The sequence below is a fragment of the Pteropus alecto genome, unplaced genomic scaffold, assembly GCF_000325575.1.
Source record: "Pteropus alecto unplaced genomic scaffold, ASM32557v1 scaffold22, whole genome shotgun sequence".
NCBI lineage: Eukaryota > Metazoa > Chordata > Mammalia > Chiroptera > Pteropodidae > Pteropus > Pteropus alecto.
Genome location: NW_006434839.1, coordinates 13,055,799 through 13,073,653, shown reverse-complemented (window position 1 = coordinate 13,073,653; position 17,855 = coordinate 13,055,799). Strand labels below are relative to the sequence as shown.

Sequence of the window (17,855 nt, the reverse complement as noted above, 5' to 3'; positions counted from 1 at the left end):
AAAAGGAAAAATTTTACACAGCACCACGTCATTCGACTTCAGTCCTGCACTCCCAAAGCCACATCCTGGGCTTTATCATTCGTTAACATTTCTCCACCTCCGAAATCGTAACTCGCAAGTCCCACTCTGTGCACAAATTCTTACTCTTCCAGCCGTCTCACTCCATTACTTCCATTAAGCACTGTTTTACTGCACAGTGCTCAATTCTCTTGAAGCCACTATGTGAACTCCTGATATTCACATCTTTTATACTCAGTAGATTCCAGTGGCTCTTCTCTTATGTTGCAAGTCCTGCAATTCTACTCCTTACATATTTCAGGAATCTACACTCCTCTCTCTATCCCAGTGTGATACTGTGATTTATAATAATACATATTTGGTTTTTGTCCCATTTCTGGCATAGAGCTCCTAAATCCCTCAGAATTTCCTAAGTGAGGGGAGCAGACATAGGTATATTTTCTTAGGTTAATGAGGTGATGTTTGGACCCCACCTAAGATTGAAGGCTGGTGGTTAGTGGGTTGGAACTGTTAGTCTTCCCTCCTGACCTCTGATGGAGTTGGGTTACCAATGACCAATGACTAATCAAGCCTGGCTATGTAATGAAGCCTTCATAAAAAAAAACAAAAGAACAGGTTTCAGGGCTGGTGAACGTGTGGAGATTTGGGGAGAAATGATGTACCTGCAGAGGGCATGGAAGCTCCACAGTCTAGCAGAGTGCGAAACACATTAGCTACTCAATAAATATTGAACGTAAGTAGAAAAAAATCACATGTCATAGAGTCAGGAATAGAGAAATTAAGTGGACATAACCCTAAATCAAGGTATTAAATGAAGAAACTAGAGAATTTCTAGTTTATATACCTGAGATTATATATCTGGAAATATGGAACCTATCTATTATCTCCATGTTGAGATTTGCACATGGGCTCTCTACACTCAGCACATGCACAGTAGCACTATAAATTATTTTTCTGATTTCAAATCAGCATATTTTCTGAAGAATTTCCTTTCACCTTTTGCCACAATGTGATGGAAGGGGACAACCAGCGGTACAAGAAACAGGTTTCTATCAAATTTCTCATGATTTGCCTAATGATGTATTGCCAGTCCCATTAGACCCTAGAGATTTCTGACAGATTCTCCGTCTTCCACACAGCTTTGGCTTTACATATACACAGTAAATGTCATGGACTTGTCTCCTTAAAACCTCAATGCCAGACCTCCTCAGGCCATACATGTGTGAGCTGACAGAGAACATCGATATTCTCCTACAGGCCTCATTTTCCTATAAAAATGGAAATGTCAGATTATGATAATTCTCTCTCCATTAAACACCTATAAAAGGCAGAAAAATTGAGGCAAGATAAAAGTTAGCAAGAAGTATGTAAGAATAAAAGAAAAAAAGAGCAAGTTGTTAAAACTCACAAAGGCTTTCAAAACTGCTGTCATTTTGATAACATAGTTCTTGCAGACCATTAGGCCATACCCAGCTACTGCCAGCTGAGGAGTCTGAGTTTCCTGCTGCTCCTACAATTGAGTGATGTGTCTGTATGGAGAGAATAGCCTGTGAGTGGCCTTGTATTTCATATTCATATGAAAGTTTTATCTACATTGGTATTTTCAAACATGTTCATTACAAAGTATAAATTCCCGAGTTCTACTCTCAATATTCTGATCCACTAGATCTATTTATGTTCATTTGGTTTGTATCGTTTCTTATGTTTTACTAAAGTAAAATTTTACATATAATGAAATGCACTAATCTCTTTCTTTCCCTCTTTTGGGTTAGTTAACTATTACATTCCATTTTAAATCTTTTTGGCTTTTAGCTGCAGTTCTGTTGATTTTTTAAAAAGTAATTTATATATAACTATCACCTACATTTTTAAGTTATCAGTCTACTTAGTTAATATTTTTCTACTTGACCTAAAATGTAGAGCTTAATAAAAGCATGATCCTATCTACTCCCATTTTTCTGTGCTATTGTTGACACATATTTCAAATCTACATACATTACAAATCCTACAATACAACCTTATAATATTTGCATTAAAAAGCAGTGGTCTTTTAAAGAAGTTAAAAGAAAAAAAAGATATTCCTTTACATGTATCCAGATATTCCTCTTTCCTTTGGCTCTTCAATTCTTCCTGAAGATCTGAGTTCCCTAGTCATTTTCCTTCAACCTAAAGAAAATCCTTTAGCATTTCTTGTATTGAACGTCTGCTGATGGCAAATTATCAAGTTTTACTTGAAAAGCCTTTGTTTTGCTTTTCTTTCTAAAAGGTAATCTTTCTAGAAATAGTATTCTGAGTTGAGAGTTTTCTCTGAGCACTTTAAAGGTTTTGTTCCATTGTCTTCCGGCCTCTTTTCGAGAAAAATCAATCATCTTTGAATCAATATTCTACTCTATATGCACACATTTCTGACCGCATTCAATATTTTCTCAATATTTTTGGTTATCAGCAGTCTGATTATGATGTGTACACTTATGGTTTTCTATGTATTAATCCTACTAAGGATTCTCTAAAATTTTCAAACCTGAAGTTATGTTATTCATCAAGTTTGAGAAATTTCAGACATTATATTTTTAATATGTATTCTTTCCCATTTTCTCTTTTCTCATGAGCTGGGATATATATATTTATTATATATATACACACAGACACACACACACACACACACACACACACATTAGACAACTTGGTATGATCTCAAATATCTCTGGATATGTATTTCTTGTCTTTAGAACTTTTTCTCCTTGTTTTTTGAATTGGGTAATTTCTATTGCTCTGTCTTCAACTATTTCTTCTGCCATCTCGAATTTTCAGCTCTAGAATTTGCATTATGTTGTTTTATAATTTTCAGCTTTATAATTTGCAGAGAATGCTGAAATTCTCAAGTTCACCGAATGTGGCTATCTTTTCTTTGGGTCTTTGAGCACATTTATAAGGATGGTTTTCAAGGTGTTGCCTGATAACCCCCACATCTTACCCACCTCTGGGTTGGCTGGACTGTTTCTATTGACTGCTTTCATTTCCTCTTGATCCAGTGTCATTTTATTTTACATATTTAGTGGTTTGTTATATTCTAGGCATTGTAGATGATACATTGGAGAGAAGAATGATTCTACATTGTCCCTACTACTGATTTTTTTTGCCAAGCAGGTAATTACATTATTGGCTGCTCACCTTGAACTTGTGCAGGCTTGCTTTTACATATTGTTAAATCAGGCCTAACTTTGTTCATATTTCAGTGCAAATCTCATAGGGAAAATCCTATAATAAAGTTCGTAGTCTGAAAACAGGATGTTTCAATGGAATACCTGAGGTATTTGCCAAGTCCCTCTAAGTTGTCATGATTCACACTCCAAATGTTTGTCTCTGGTGTAGTGGGCAGCAGCTAAAATTTCTGCTGAGCCTTTAAAAATTTGAAGATATTGCTTTTCGCTGACATCCTTGGAATTTCTCCTATACTTGCACAGTCACTAAAGATTTGTGGAACGTTTGTACACATCGTGGTGCTTGCTCCCTCTTATTCCTCCTTACTGGGAGGAAACTGTGAGCCATTTAGCCCATTTTTCTCTTGACAACTCAAACCAAAAAGCACTACAGGTCTCTGCTCGAGTTCTTGTTGCTCTAAAGCACACAAAGCAGGGTGGAAAAGGAAAAAAGCAGTTCCCTTATGTCAAGAGTTAAATTCCACTTTTGGTCATTCTCCAGTGCTTTCATTATTTTCTTTAAGATTTTATAATTTGTAACTGTGAGGTGATGAATATTAACTAAACTTACTGTGGTAATCATTTCACAATATATACAATTATGTTGTACACCTTAAATTTACATAATGTTATGTGTCAATTATATCTCAAAACACTGGGGGAAAAAAGATTTTATAACTGTTACCTATGGTGGGTAGGGAAGAATGTCATTAACTACAACTTACATTACCATTATCAGAACCAGAACACTTGTTCATTTGGTCAGTTGAGTGGTTGCTTTTTAAATAAAGCTTCCTCTTTTTCATTCATTAAACAAATATTTATTTGTTCAGCACATCCTAGGTGCCTAAGTGCTTAGATATCTGAACAAAACAGATAATTCCCAGTTTTCAGCTGAAATTATAGTAAAATAAAAAGACAGAAACATATAAATACAGAAAGTGATGTCATGAAGTGACAAGTTCTATGTAAAAAAGAAAACAGAATAAAGGGTAGATCTATTCCTTTTCTCCCTTCTTATATGAGCATTACTGAAAAAATAAATCATCAAAATCTTTACCATAAAGTAAAAATAGATAATAAGAAAATCTTCGAGTATTATTTATATCACAATAGTTAAAAGCCATTCTGTAATCTAGTGTTTAACTTACAAATATCTTATTCTGAGTATTTATATTACAAAAAGTACAAACTGTAGAAAGCTAATAATCTGAAATACAGTATTGCCAATCACAAAATTTTTTCCTCTATAATTGCATTTGCAAAGAGATAAAATGAAGACCCCCAGTTGAACTCTTAATTATCTAATGTTCTACGGTACTCGCTCCCCATGACTGCTGTTGGTTCAGATGTGCTCCATGTCTGCCCACACTCCATCACTCTAGTGACTCAGTTCATCCCTCCTCTCTAGTGTTAACACTATGAAAATTCCTGACTTCCATGTCCACAGTGCTCTCCCTGACAGCTCCATCCAGTTGAACAAATATGGAACCAGCATCCATTCTATATTACCACTATGGTAACAGCCAGGGATTAAAACATAGAAAAGGGCCATCATGTAGGTTCCATGTAGGAGATACAGACTCATCATAAGTCACCCTAATTCAGCTTACTAGATTGCATGAATAAAGTGCTATGAGAGACAGAGCTATTGAGTCTGCTTTCATGGAGATTTGATCATAGAAAATGACGGAAAGGAGGTGACATTTGAAATAATTCTTGAAAGGTGAGTGATCATTCGCCAAAGAAATGACTGGAGTGGACATGACAGGCAGAGGGCACAGCATGCTAATGGACTAGGACGCTGTGACTTTGCACGTTGCATTCGATGACATGAGAATTCTAGTGCAGTGCAGGGTAAATGTGAGAAGGCAAAAGTGAGTAGCAAAGATGCAGAAAAGAGTTATAACTAGGTTATGAAGTCCCTTGTTATGCCATTTTGCACGTGATAGAGGTGGCATTCTAATAAGCTGGGAAAGTTGCAGTTTATCTCATGTCATACACCAAAATAAATTCTATGTAGATCAAAGATTTAAAAAGAAAGATTTATACTAGAAAAGTATTTGAATTGTGGGAGAAACATGGCCTAAGAAATTTTAAGTATGATATAATAACCAAAAGTATGAGATTAATAAATTTAACTTCATAATAAAATTATTTTTCATGACAAAATAAAACCCCTAAGCAAAGTAAAAATGACAAATAGGAAAGAATGGATGTGGTTCAGCCCTTTTTAATCACAGAAATATCCTGATAAAAAACGAGCAAAATGCATTTGAAAAGAATTTCAGCTTCATCATAAATCAAGTAAAAATGAGTTTGTCAAGAAAATGATAAAGTAATGAGATTCTGTAATATGACTGACACTGTTTGAATCCTACTATTGCCACTTACTACTATGCAAAGTTACTTAACACTTCTGTACTTATTTCTTCATTTGATAAATCATTCCAGTCACAGAGGGATCCACCCACCCTGAATGCCAGTTTATCTGTAATAAAGTGTTGCTTTTCTCATGGCTGTGAGTTAAAATATTTAGCATGGTGCTGGGAACATCATAAATAATTAATGGCAGATAACTGAGAGTTTTAAAATTATAAACTGATTAGGAATGGATGCGGCTGCAAGTAACAAAACAAAATAGTTTAAGCAAACAGGGGTTCGTTTTTCATACAGAACACTAAGTTCAGAGGTGGGAAGTTAGTTTAGCTTCTCAGAGATGCTATCATGGACTCGTGTTCTTTTTAATCCTGTACTCCATGATCTGCAGTGTGCAGGTTTCTGTACTCATCACCTCATGATTGTGAAGTGACATTTTATCTCTGGGTCTGATGTCTGTATTCCACGCAGGGGAAAGGGGAAAGAGAGAAGGCATAAAGGTTACAATGGGGTGCCAGCTCAGTTTCTCTCTTTTCATCAGGAATGCAAACCTTTGAGACAGCAAATTTCTACTTATATAGAAATGCATTATACAGTCATCACTAGCTGAAATGTTGCTAGAGAGAAGGAGCTGGTAAATGGGTATTGGGTCAGCCAACCAACAGTGTCTGCCATAAAGAATAACAATAAAAAGAAAATCCAGACATTTAGAGTGGCCTTAACCTTTACACTCTTACTGAAACTCTTCACTGCTTTTTAACAGTAAAAACTAATCATTAAAAAAAAACAAAAACAACTCTGATACTTATACTTCTCTCTCCTTTTCTCTATAATCTGCCCCCACCCCTGTATAGGTGTGTATATATATATATGTATATATGTGTGTGTATATATATATGTGTGTGTATGTATTATGTGTGTGTTGAAGACATCAGCACAAACTCATACCTAGCTTAATTTGTATACACATATACAAGTGTATATATATATATATACACACCTAAAGAGGGAGAATGAGGAAAATATACTCCTAGTATACTGACATTGTAATATCATTCTGAAACCTGAAGACATTCATAAATTTTTATCTCCCTATTGCCCATAGAGTATTAGTGACATTTTCTTTCCTAATTGTGAAACAGTAAGAAAAGTGGAGACCCCTCTCTTATATCACATGAATATATCTTTCTCTCCTTTATAATAATTCTGAGTAAACAAGACAAAAAATTGCATATGTTCTCAATGGATTTCTTTATTAAAGTTTCCTTCTGTTACAAACACCCATTTAAAAAACAAAGGCCTGAAGAATTCCACACCTAAACACTGAATAAGTATTAGAAAAAATTATACAATGCAAGTTCTTAAACTGAAACTTAATCTGATTCATTTTAATCAAATAATCTTTCATTTCTAAGAAAAGGTCATGAAACAAGAGAATGGCATACTGGAGAGAGCCAAAGTTTTAAAATAAATACATTAAGGAAGTGATGGCTCATCATTGTTATGCATGATGAGAAATATATAGAGAGTAATTACCGATGTGATGGAGCTGTTAGCTAGAGCTATGGCAACCATTTTACAATACATAAATGTATCAAATTAACACTATATATCTTAAACTTACACAACGTTATATATCAATTATATCTTTAAAAAGTTGGATTTGAAAAATGAATGAAAAGCCAATAGACAACTATCAGGTTAGATTGTCTCTGCCTCTGCTTATTTGAAATAAAATCTGTATTAAACAAACCAACTTCTTAATATAATTTTTTTCTTATATAAAGCCACACATCTATACAATACTTATTTTGCTATTTTGTGTTACTTCAGAAGAAAAGCAAAATCTGGTATTTAGGACAAAATTGTAAATAATCCTGGTTATTTAAATTATGGAGGAAATTTAAAGGCCAAATGTATTTGTAGTTGAGATTGGAAAATGAAGATTTCTAAAATCATGAAAAGAGTTTTCTGTTGGCCTTAATGAAAATGCTTTGCACTCAATTTGTAACAGGCACATACCTTGACACTTTATAAGTTTCTTCTTTAATGTTTATAAAAGTTCACTATAGGTAGTTAGTAGTGCTTCAAAAGATGGCAAACATATTTGTACCTGAACTTGAAAAATGCAGCCCAAGAAAGCAGTCATTTGTGGTAGATCACAAGATAAATTAATGCTAGAACTAGTAAGACCTCGAGTCCAGCTGACTTCTTAGTTATAACATTCTTGGCCTAGTGGGTATTTCCATCCTTATTCAGAATTTCACACATACAGAGTTGTCCATTTGTTCTTGATAATTATAGTGGATTATGAATTTTAATGTTACATAGCAGATATTCATATACATATGTTAAATGAACAAAAGACTCTCCTAAATGAACCATGTAAACCATTCAGTAAAATTCATCACCTAACAAAATTTACACAAAGAGACAAACTATGGTATTAACGGTTCCCAAACTGATCCAAATTCATTCATGGTTTTTAACTTTTAGACAAATATTGGCATCTCAATAGACACTTTTTTTTTTTTTTTTTTTTTGTAGCCTATTTGTTCTATCAGAACAAGACAGGACAAGAACAAGGACAATTTGGTTTGTATTTAATGCGAGACTGTTCTGATAGAACTTTACTTCTGATACTTTTACTCAGATTTATTTGAAATTATAAGGAGTTGCTCTTTAAAGAGAAATAGACAGTGGCTACACACAAAAACTAGTTAATATTCTGACATTCTCCATCATACTCAAGACTCGAATGTTTTGCATCTGATACAAAGTCAACATTTTATGGTGTTAAAGTCTAAAGCACATCTTTGCAATATGTGCAATAAGTTTCTTTAGCGTTCACAAGCCCCAAATTCATCCTCTTCCTTTGGGAAAGCAATTTCAAGTGAATTTCTGATGGAGGAATAGACAAACCCAAAGTACACAAACCACATCTGCTCCGAGTGAGTCAAATTGAAAATTTTGAGTATTGTAGAAAAGATTTTTCTAGACCTATGCATTATATCTAGAAATCTACTGGAATCAAGTTTTTCCAATGATAATTACAAACTGTTACTTAAACTATTTGATGACATCTTTAAATGAGATTTTTCAGCATAATTAAGAATGACAGATCATAATGGTGTTCTGTTTTATTGAAAAGACATTAAATTGATTTTATACACATTCTGAATAGCCAAAGCATTAATACAGTAGAGTTTGTCCATTTTCATACCAATTCTCCCTGGAGACATTTGACTACATTTTTAAAGAATAACTTCTCATTGCACAATGGAAATACCAGAAAATCGTGTGTTCTTTTTATTAGTTTTCCCCCTTATCCAGGAAAGTAGCACCATAGGAAGATTATCATAAATGCTATGATGCAATGAGACTACTTTTCTCAAGCTGCGTAAGAAAACCACTTTCATTTTGCTAGGGTTTCTCATCTATGCAGCGCAAAGTGAGTCAAATTAACAAAAATGTGTTTATGTTTTAGTCTGAATTTGAGTTGATGCATGCATGATCCTCACAGGACTCTGAAAAGTAGACAGGTTCAAAAAATCTCAAACTGTTAGAATTTGGACTAGTTCTCCCTCTAAGTTTTGATATGCATAGGACTTTGCAGGAAGGGACTGTCTTGTTTTCTGCTGCACTCCCAGTTCTCATCATAGTGCTCATGAAATTTGCTTATGGAATAAATGCGTAGACGCACATACTACATGGGGTCAAACTGTCTGAAGGCTGGGACTGGATCTCATTTGCTGACTCCCTGTAGGTGAGAGGTGGGGTAAGCAACCTCGCCTTCTAGTTCTGCAAACTCCTTCGAGGCTGGGGCCGCTCCACTGCAGTCTGTGTGAGAGGCGATTCCTGGACTTGTGCAGTTCGGCCCTCTTAACTCATACTCGGAAACCCTCAACAGAAGTCTATTTCCAGTAACATGTCCGTTAAGATTTTATACTACTTTTAAATATTCATAACAACATAAAGTATAGCTTTTTTTCTAGACTTATTTGTATTATATGAAGGCCAAGACATTCAACCTCTCCCTAGGTGTTCTTTTGGCAGAGAGGAGTTTCTGGCAGAGAGCTGATGATTAAGGCAGGTATGAAATGGATTTTAACTTTCCAAAAGAACAATGATTTAGAGTGGATCTGGGGAAATCATGCTACGAATGCTGGCACAGTTGGCTTTCCTATAAGGGAAGTAACTGAATTGTGCCATGTGGCATAACCTCCTCTGCCATGATCCTTCAGGTGTGGTCTGGTTCTGAAAGGTTTGTTTTATCACTCACTGTCTTAGGATAAGCAAGTGTTGTGTCATAAAGACAGGAATACATGGAAGCCAGGTTTCAGTAAAGTACCTAATATGCGTCATCTCTATGAGAACCAAATCTTATTTTCTGAGGCAGGTAAATTATGTGTCTTTTGTGATCTTAGAGTAGAAAATAATTTTACACATTCAATATTGGAAATTCTATGCTTTCAAAGAAGTGTCAGTTATGGTCTGTGGATCCATAAAATGAGCATTAAAATATCTCACCAAATATCCTGGCATAAAAAATGCATTTTGATTTGCATTTAGATTTAACTAAAACCATAGGGACTCAACACTAGTCATGTATTACATCATTATTCTTTGTTTAAATCTCTATTATAAGAAGAAGAGACAAGTACATGGAGTCATATAAGTCCAATTCAAAATTAGATCCTACTGAATACTGAGAAACTTTCTTGATAACTCTCTGGAAAACAACTAATGGCTAGTGAATAACTTATTCAATATAATCACTCGAGTAATAAAAGCATTGGGAAATCCATAGCTTTACTTGTATTTTAGTTTGAAGCAATTCAAATGAAAAAACTGAAGAGACTTTAACAGGTTACTCCACAAAAACTTTCTCCATCAAATTTACATGATTTCTTCCTTTTTTCCATTTTTCTAGAGTTATGTTTTTTAATCAAAATATTTTTTCTCAGTGCTTGCATACTGTGCTATTTTCAGATTCCTCTCTTGTCATTCACTCTAGCTACTCCCTATTTTAAAATAAATATCAGCCCGACTGATACATGATTGCTGTTTATCTCATTTCTTTTTCTGTATTTGTCACAATGAAATATTGAGAAAATGGGATTTGAAATAATGAAACTATCCTGACAACCATCTTAAGAGAAGATTCTTTGGTCAATTGGTCCAATGATATTTACTCATTTTTTTAGTAGCTTCACTAGCTTGGGTCTGAAATGGCTTGAAGTGTGTGGCTGTTTCTGTCACCACTGCAGCAGGGCTTGCTTGGATGTTCAGGAATTGGTAGAATAGAAGGATAAATAAATTTCAAATCTTTTAAAGAGAATAGCAATAAAGATTAGTTCATGTCACCAAAGCATAATATTATCTAATTCTTTATGAGGGTTTCTTATGTGCCAGATTCTAAGTGTTTTACTTATATTACTTTACCTCATCCATTCTCCTGCCCTTCCAGTTTTCAGAGGTGGGCACTATAAACATTCTGTTTTCAAGACAGGCTAACCAACCTGCCTGACACCAAACAACTAGTTTAGAGTGCTTGACAGGTTGAATTCATGCAGCCTTAGCAAGACCCAGAGTGATGCCCCAGGATCTGATGCTTTTAAAACTCCCTTCCACAGTGATTATAATTATGAAGTCAGGGTTAAGAGTCACGACTGGTTCAGATCTTAGGTCAAAGTGCTTCAACTCAAATGCTTTTAGGCCCAGGCAGGTAAAATTAATGAAGCAAGCAGATAGACTCCATACTGAAACCAATTTCTAAAATAATGGATCTGAATCTTCTACCTGAAAGGCACCACCTGGAGAGATATTAAAAATGTAAGTTACTGAGCCTCAGCCCCACAGGATCTTTGCTCAATTTGCATCAAGATTTCCTAGGGTTTATTTTTAAACGCAAATTTCTGGGTCTGGAATTCATTTTGCCTATGATGCTCTAAAAAAATCACTTCAGGTGCTAATAAGTTCTAGTATTCTCAGATTTTGAGTCTGGACTCTCATTCTAGGAATATTACTGAACACCTACTATATGCCAGGAACTTCTAGGCACTGGGTAAACAGCAATGAACAAATCAAACTCCCTGCCTCTAAGGAGCTCATGCTCTGTTGGAGAAGGAAAACAGAGCATGAACAAATAAATATATGTCAGATGGGTAAGTGCAAGGGAGAAAAATATGTCAGTGGTGGAGATGAAGCATGATGGGGTAGACTAGTCTTTAATGTGGTCAGGAGTGGCCCTTCTAATAAGGTCACTTTGGTACAGAGGATGTGAGGGAGTAAGCCATGGACCTGGAACAGCTCATCAATGTTCAGACTAAAGTAACAACATCAAGTACAAAATCCTGGAAAGGAGAATTTTGCCTGGCTTGCTGAAAAAACAAGGAGACCAGTGCTTGGAGAGGAGTGAGAGGAGAAGAGATAGTAATAGATGTCAGAGAGGCAGTAAGGAAATGGATCACAGTGGGTGGTGAAGGCCATGGGAATTTCACTGTGTGACATTAGAAAGTGACAGTATCTGCCTTATGTTTTAATGGAGCAGGCTGGCTGTTGTACAGATACACTGCATGGGAAACTGGAAGCAGGAAGGCCAGTTGGGAAGCTACGGCTGAGAATAAGAAAGCAAAAAATAAAAGCAGGCAAGAGAAGAAGGTAGCATGGCCAGCATGGTGGCAGGGGAAGTGATTAAGAAGTAGACAAACTCTGAATATATTTAAAGAGCAAGCCATGATGATTTCTCAAGCGGGCTGTGAATGAATGAAAGGAATCAAAGATGATCAAATCTAACAGGGCATTTAGAATTTAGTAAATCTGGTGTAGGTAAAATATTCCCCCAGCAAATTCCCAGTTGGGCACTGGTGTGAAGCTAGTTTTACTTATGGCAAAGCAATACCTTCCCTGGAGCTCTGAAGGTGAATACTGGAGCACATATCTTCCAAACGGCTGTGATTCATTAAAACCCACATCCTTTCTGACATGAAACTGTGTACAAGACATTTCTTTTATTTCATTACCTGTACTAGAAAAGGAAACGGTAAGAAGAGCTAATTTTCTCAGTGATATTTATATCAGAAGAGAATTAAGTTTTTAATTTTCTCCCGTGGTAATTCATTAAGGCTTCTAATAATTCTTGAATATGAAGAGATATTTGAAATGCTTTAATCATTAATAATAAAATCAAAACAAAAAGTACTTCAAATAAGAGCCAAAGGTAGACAGACAGCCGATGGAAAATTCCCTGCTCTATTTCTTCCACCTTCAGATCTTACCTACCATGTTGGATCGTTTCTGCATTTTAAAATAACTACTAGTATTCACAAAAATAATTGTTGTTTGGTGTGTTTAATATAAAAATTTACCTGGTTACTCCTAATATTAATAAATAAAAGGTTTATGTCTCCTAATAACGATACAATAACTTTCGTTATCTAGTAAGAGGAATGTAACCTGTTGTATTTTCACACGTAATAAGTTTTGTTCAACACCTATGACATCCCAAAGGTTAGGAATTTTGAATTGTTTTAATACTCTTCTCTTTCTTTAGCTCCTGTCTCCTTGCCCTTTTTCTAAAGGTTATGTCTCATGTCTTTTAATGTAAACCACATCAAATCCTTTTGGACAGACACTGTATGAATAATAAATGCAAATGTATGAGCAGCCTTTAAAATATCTATTTTGTACTCTGTAGTCTTTATTTTAACCTCTATTTAAGCTTTGATCATTGTACAGAAATATTTGTCAATGATTCCAAAATTTAAAAACAAGTTTATTATTCTAAAGCCTTATCTAATGGGGAATAAGCATGTAGAATTTCTTCTCCAGTCAAATAAAACCACAACCATGGCTATCTACATGGCAAGCTGTTTTCATCTGACTCGAGTTAATAATTTTGATTTTTTAAAATGTGTTACCTTTTCTATTAACTGTTACAGAAGCTTGGGACAGAAAGTCATTTAGGCAAGAGATTTTAAATTCTAGAAAGACTTTGCCCTCCAACAAAGGACCAAAATCTGCTGAGGAATAGAGTTATATAATGACAAATTGGCTTTTATCTGGGAGTTCATATTTCAAAGGGAAAAATCATTCCAAAGATGTAGAACAAAAAAGAAGGTATATACCAAAGCTTCAAGATTGCATACAGAAAAGGACTTGTTTAGAAATAGCAACAATATTTGATGGAATAGTTTATGTATAGATGATAAGTAGATCAAAGTAGATTAAGATTTTCAACAAATATATGCTCCAAATCTTCAAAATACTGTGAACAGATGAAAAAAAAAAAGAAACTTTTCACACAAGTTGAAAATGCCTTTCTTTGGCTACTGAGGATTAATTTACTTTGTTAAGTAAATTACAATATAATACACTGCAAAGTGAACTCAAAGCATAGAATAAAAGCAAGCAACACACACACACAAATACTAATATGACTTTGTGACCTAGATTTCAAGAGGGGAAAAATGAAAATTCATTAAAATATTGCTATCATCTAAAAATAGCAGAGAAGTCTCTGATTTATCCATGTTTTAGCAATTGGCACATCTGAGGGAGAGCTCCCATACTGATGCATTATTCTTATCGTGTAATTGATGCCTAACACTTCTCAACCTATTAAATGCAGTCTTGAGTGTAAGGGACATTAATCTCCATGTAAGATGAACATCACTCTGAAACCTTAAGTGATCTTGAATTTCCTAACAGCTTAAATGATAATACTCAGGGAAAAATAATACATAGTGCTACTGATTCATTTCCTGACTGACGAAAGAAGATATAATCTCACATACCTGAGATACACTGGTGAGTTCCTGCTTAGTGAGTTCGATATTACTTCCAAGTACTAAAGGGAAGAGAAGAAAGATCAATGCTCAGATTTTACCAGATGACTAGTTCTCCTTTTTCCTGGAGTGGGTAGGAGGCTTTACACTACCCAGAGATCCTGAGGAGTCTGCACAGGAATAGATATTTTTATTTCTCCTAAAATAATGTTCTAAAATTTTAGTGTGATGTCATTGCCTTCACAGGCAATTTTATAATGAAAAGTATTACATGAGGCATTTTCATTTCTTACATTAACATAATTTTTTTCACAATGAGTACTTTAAAGTATGAAAGAATATTTCAAGATAACTATGTCATGGCAGAATCCTTATCTGTAGGAAGTCTGGACAGGCTTTCAAATTTCTGATCACCTGAAAACCATCAGGAGATATTGTAAAAACAGGTCCCAGAGGCTCCAGATTTATTTAAAGGGAAAATAACACCAGATAAAATACATACTAAAATAATAATAAAATAATATGAATAATTATAGGGTAATAAAGTCAACAAAAGAGGTAATATACATTCTTACAAAAACATAAAATTCCAAAATTGGCACAATAATAAAGAGAACATTTAAATAGACCAAAAGCTGCTACAAAAATAGAAAGTAAAATAAAGAATTCTCCACTAAAATGTTCTTATGCTGAGTAATTACATACTAGTTTCTCTCTATATATGTACTGACATTTAAAAATGTCTACTCTATAAAGTGTCAAAAGCGAGTTTCAGAAACATATTTATACCATACTATTTTTTTAAATGTGTATACACACACAGACACATACACACACACAGATTTACATGTATGTATTAACAGTCTGGAAAATTACACACCAAACTTTTAAAAGTGGGTACTAGTTAGAACAGGAATTAATTCAACTTTACATACTTGATGTTATTTCAAACACTTATAAATACATGTTACTTAAAAAATATTCTGGACAAAAACAAAACTTGATGAAATGCATGGTCAAATTCAAAACACTGAAATAATCAGAAGAATCTAGATTTTTGCCAGATACCACTGAAAATTTCCAGAACGTGTAGAAGAGAACTGGCTGGATTGAGAGTCATAGAATAGTGACAATCTTGTGCTTTGACTCTGGAAACAAAATAGCACAGTCGGCTGGGAAGTGAGCAGGAAAAAGATTTTGGCCCATTCCTGTGACCTGCAAGTAGTTCTAGCACAGGTCTACACTGATTAGTAAACTAGGTGGCTGGTGCCACACTATGTGGAGACCGTTATCTCAGGTAGACAGAGATGGATTCAGCTTCTTCAAGTCCATCAACAACAGTCTTTCTATATTCATTTAGAAACAACCCTCAATGTACAACATGACTGGAGGGAAAAAATAAAAAGTAAAAAAAAAAAAGAGAATGATGCATTGCAGATTGGCATGTATAGTTCCCTCAAATAAAGCATTATAATGAGGGTGGCCGCAGAAAGAGCCTGCACGCAGCGCATTTTTCATGATCACATCTAGATAGAGAACAATCTACTGCCTCAGATTTTCTAAGACATGCATTCTTTTCCTCATATGAAGCAGTGCAGGGGCCATGAGAACAATGCAGTACTGTCTAAAACAATGGAAGCTGCAGAGATTGGAAATTGAGGAAGAGGCTATACACAAGCTTTCTTAAATTTATGTAATTTTAAATCTGACAAGAAGACTCAGTATTCGCATGGACAATAAAGGAGAGAGGGCTCAAATCTGGACACCATAAACTACCATCTAGTTGTTGTTCCAGAAACAAAATTCTCCTAATAATCCAGATTCCTAATTAGTGTGAGGCCTATACATCACCAGTGGATAAACATACTAGGTGCTGATGGAACTCTTTTTGCTCAAAATTGAAAAGTTAAAAAACAACAAATAAGGACAATGTGGGGATTTATAGAAAAAATAAAAATAAAAAGAGAACTAGCCTATCATCATGAATATAGGACAGACTGATACTGTGAGCCTGAGGCAACATTTTGGCCCCTAATCTTCTAGACTGAGTGCTTCTGGAAGGAAGAGAAAATGTCTCTCTCTCCTTTGTATCCCAACCATACTATTGTTACTCAAACATATCTGTTCGATTTTAGGGTTCTTAAACTTTTTCCTTGAATATCTTTTGAACCAAGAGTTTAAGCCCTCCCAAACAGCGGCATTGGTCTTTTACATTGTCTCAAACAAACTGAGAATTCGGTGATAAGGGAGATGGGTAGAGTTAGGTTTGGAGATGTGCTAACATACTCACTCAGGAACTAGAATTTAGAGTTACTATGAGCAGATATTCAATCCTTTTTGCCACTAAGGTATTAATAGCCTTTTTAGTGTAAGAAAACACATCATGATTCCTCTTACTTCCAATGTTACTTCAGATATTTAGGGCAGGACTCATTTACAGAAAATCCCATGCTAGCTCTAGATCCAGAATCTGGAGTGGTTAACAATGCAGCTTCTGAACACAAATTACCTAAATTCAAGCACTAACTAGCATTTAGTAAATGTGAGAACTGAGTTAAGTCAGCTCATTAATCAAGCCTCAGTTTTCTTAGCAGGAAAATGGGTATTGAAACTCGAATACATGTTAAGCGCTTAGCGCAGTACCTGGTATGTAGACAGTCCTATATATCTGCTATATATTGACATATATGCTTTGACTCTTTGCTTCAAGTCATGCCTCAGCTCAAAGAGGGCAAACAAATGAAACAGTTGAACTGTGCGCATTCTCTATTGAACTAAGCCGATTTGTATTCCTCAGTCTTTAGCAAATAACATACATAAATCTACATATATATACAGATATATAGAATTATTTGTATAAAACTGAATATTCATCATTTTAAATTTAACATATTGTCAGGTAAAAAGTGAACCATATACTGAGTTAACATCTCATTCACTATTCAGCCTGAAATATATTTTACAAATGACTACTATTTTAAAAAGGGTAATATAAGTTAAGTTACTAACTCTGTAAATCTGATCACTTAATTAAGTTGAGGTGAAATGGAATAACTTCTAATATCATTTAGAGAAATAAGCAATCAAAGCATATGATTCTGGTCTGAAAAAAATGTATTTATCTTAAATTGGTCAATATCGGCACCCAAATAAAGCAATTCTGCCACTTCCACCTAAAGTAAACCATGCTTTTAAGTACACTATAGCTCACTTGAAAAAGCTTTTCTCTGAGGAGTACTTGTTTAAGTAGATTCCTTTGTACAAAAATAATACAAAACCACCAGCTGCTACCTACCTTGTATTCAGTCAAAGCTGAGAGATTTAAGGTAAGGACATCTTCTAATCCCATACTCATGCTAAATGCATCAACAATGCGGATATAAAAATCTGGGCAGGTAAAGAAGCTCAACCAGGGATGGTAGACAGCAGAGAAATCGGTGCTGATACATGGGAAAACCAATAGGGAAAG

General features: G+C 34.8%; 1 protein-coding gene across 2 annotated transcripts in view; it reads right to left on the bottom strand.

The window, feature by feature from the left end:
• POT1 (protection of telomeres 1) overlaps positions 1–17,855 on the bottom strand; it is a 96,604-nt gene that overhangs the window by 6,683 nt on the left and 72,066 nt on the right. Inside the window, exons 20-21 of one of the 2 annotated variants that reach the window (XM_025045881.1) lie at positions 14,396–14,448; positions 13,278–13,866 (exon numbers count right to left, since the gene is read on the bottom strand). In XM_025045881.1, coding sequence (XP_024901649.1) covers positions 13,816–13,866; positions 14,396–14,448 — 104 coding nt within the window. In that variant the 3' untranslated portion in view covers positions 13,278–13,815. Of the gene's footprint in view, positions 1–13,277; positions 13,867–14,395; positions 14,449–17,855 lie in introns of those variants that run through there. The other variant, XM_025045886.1, reaches the window with a different exon arrangement.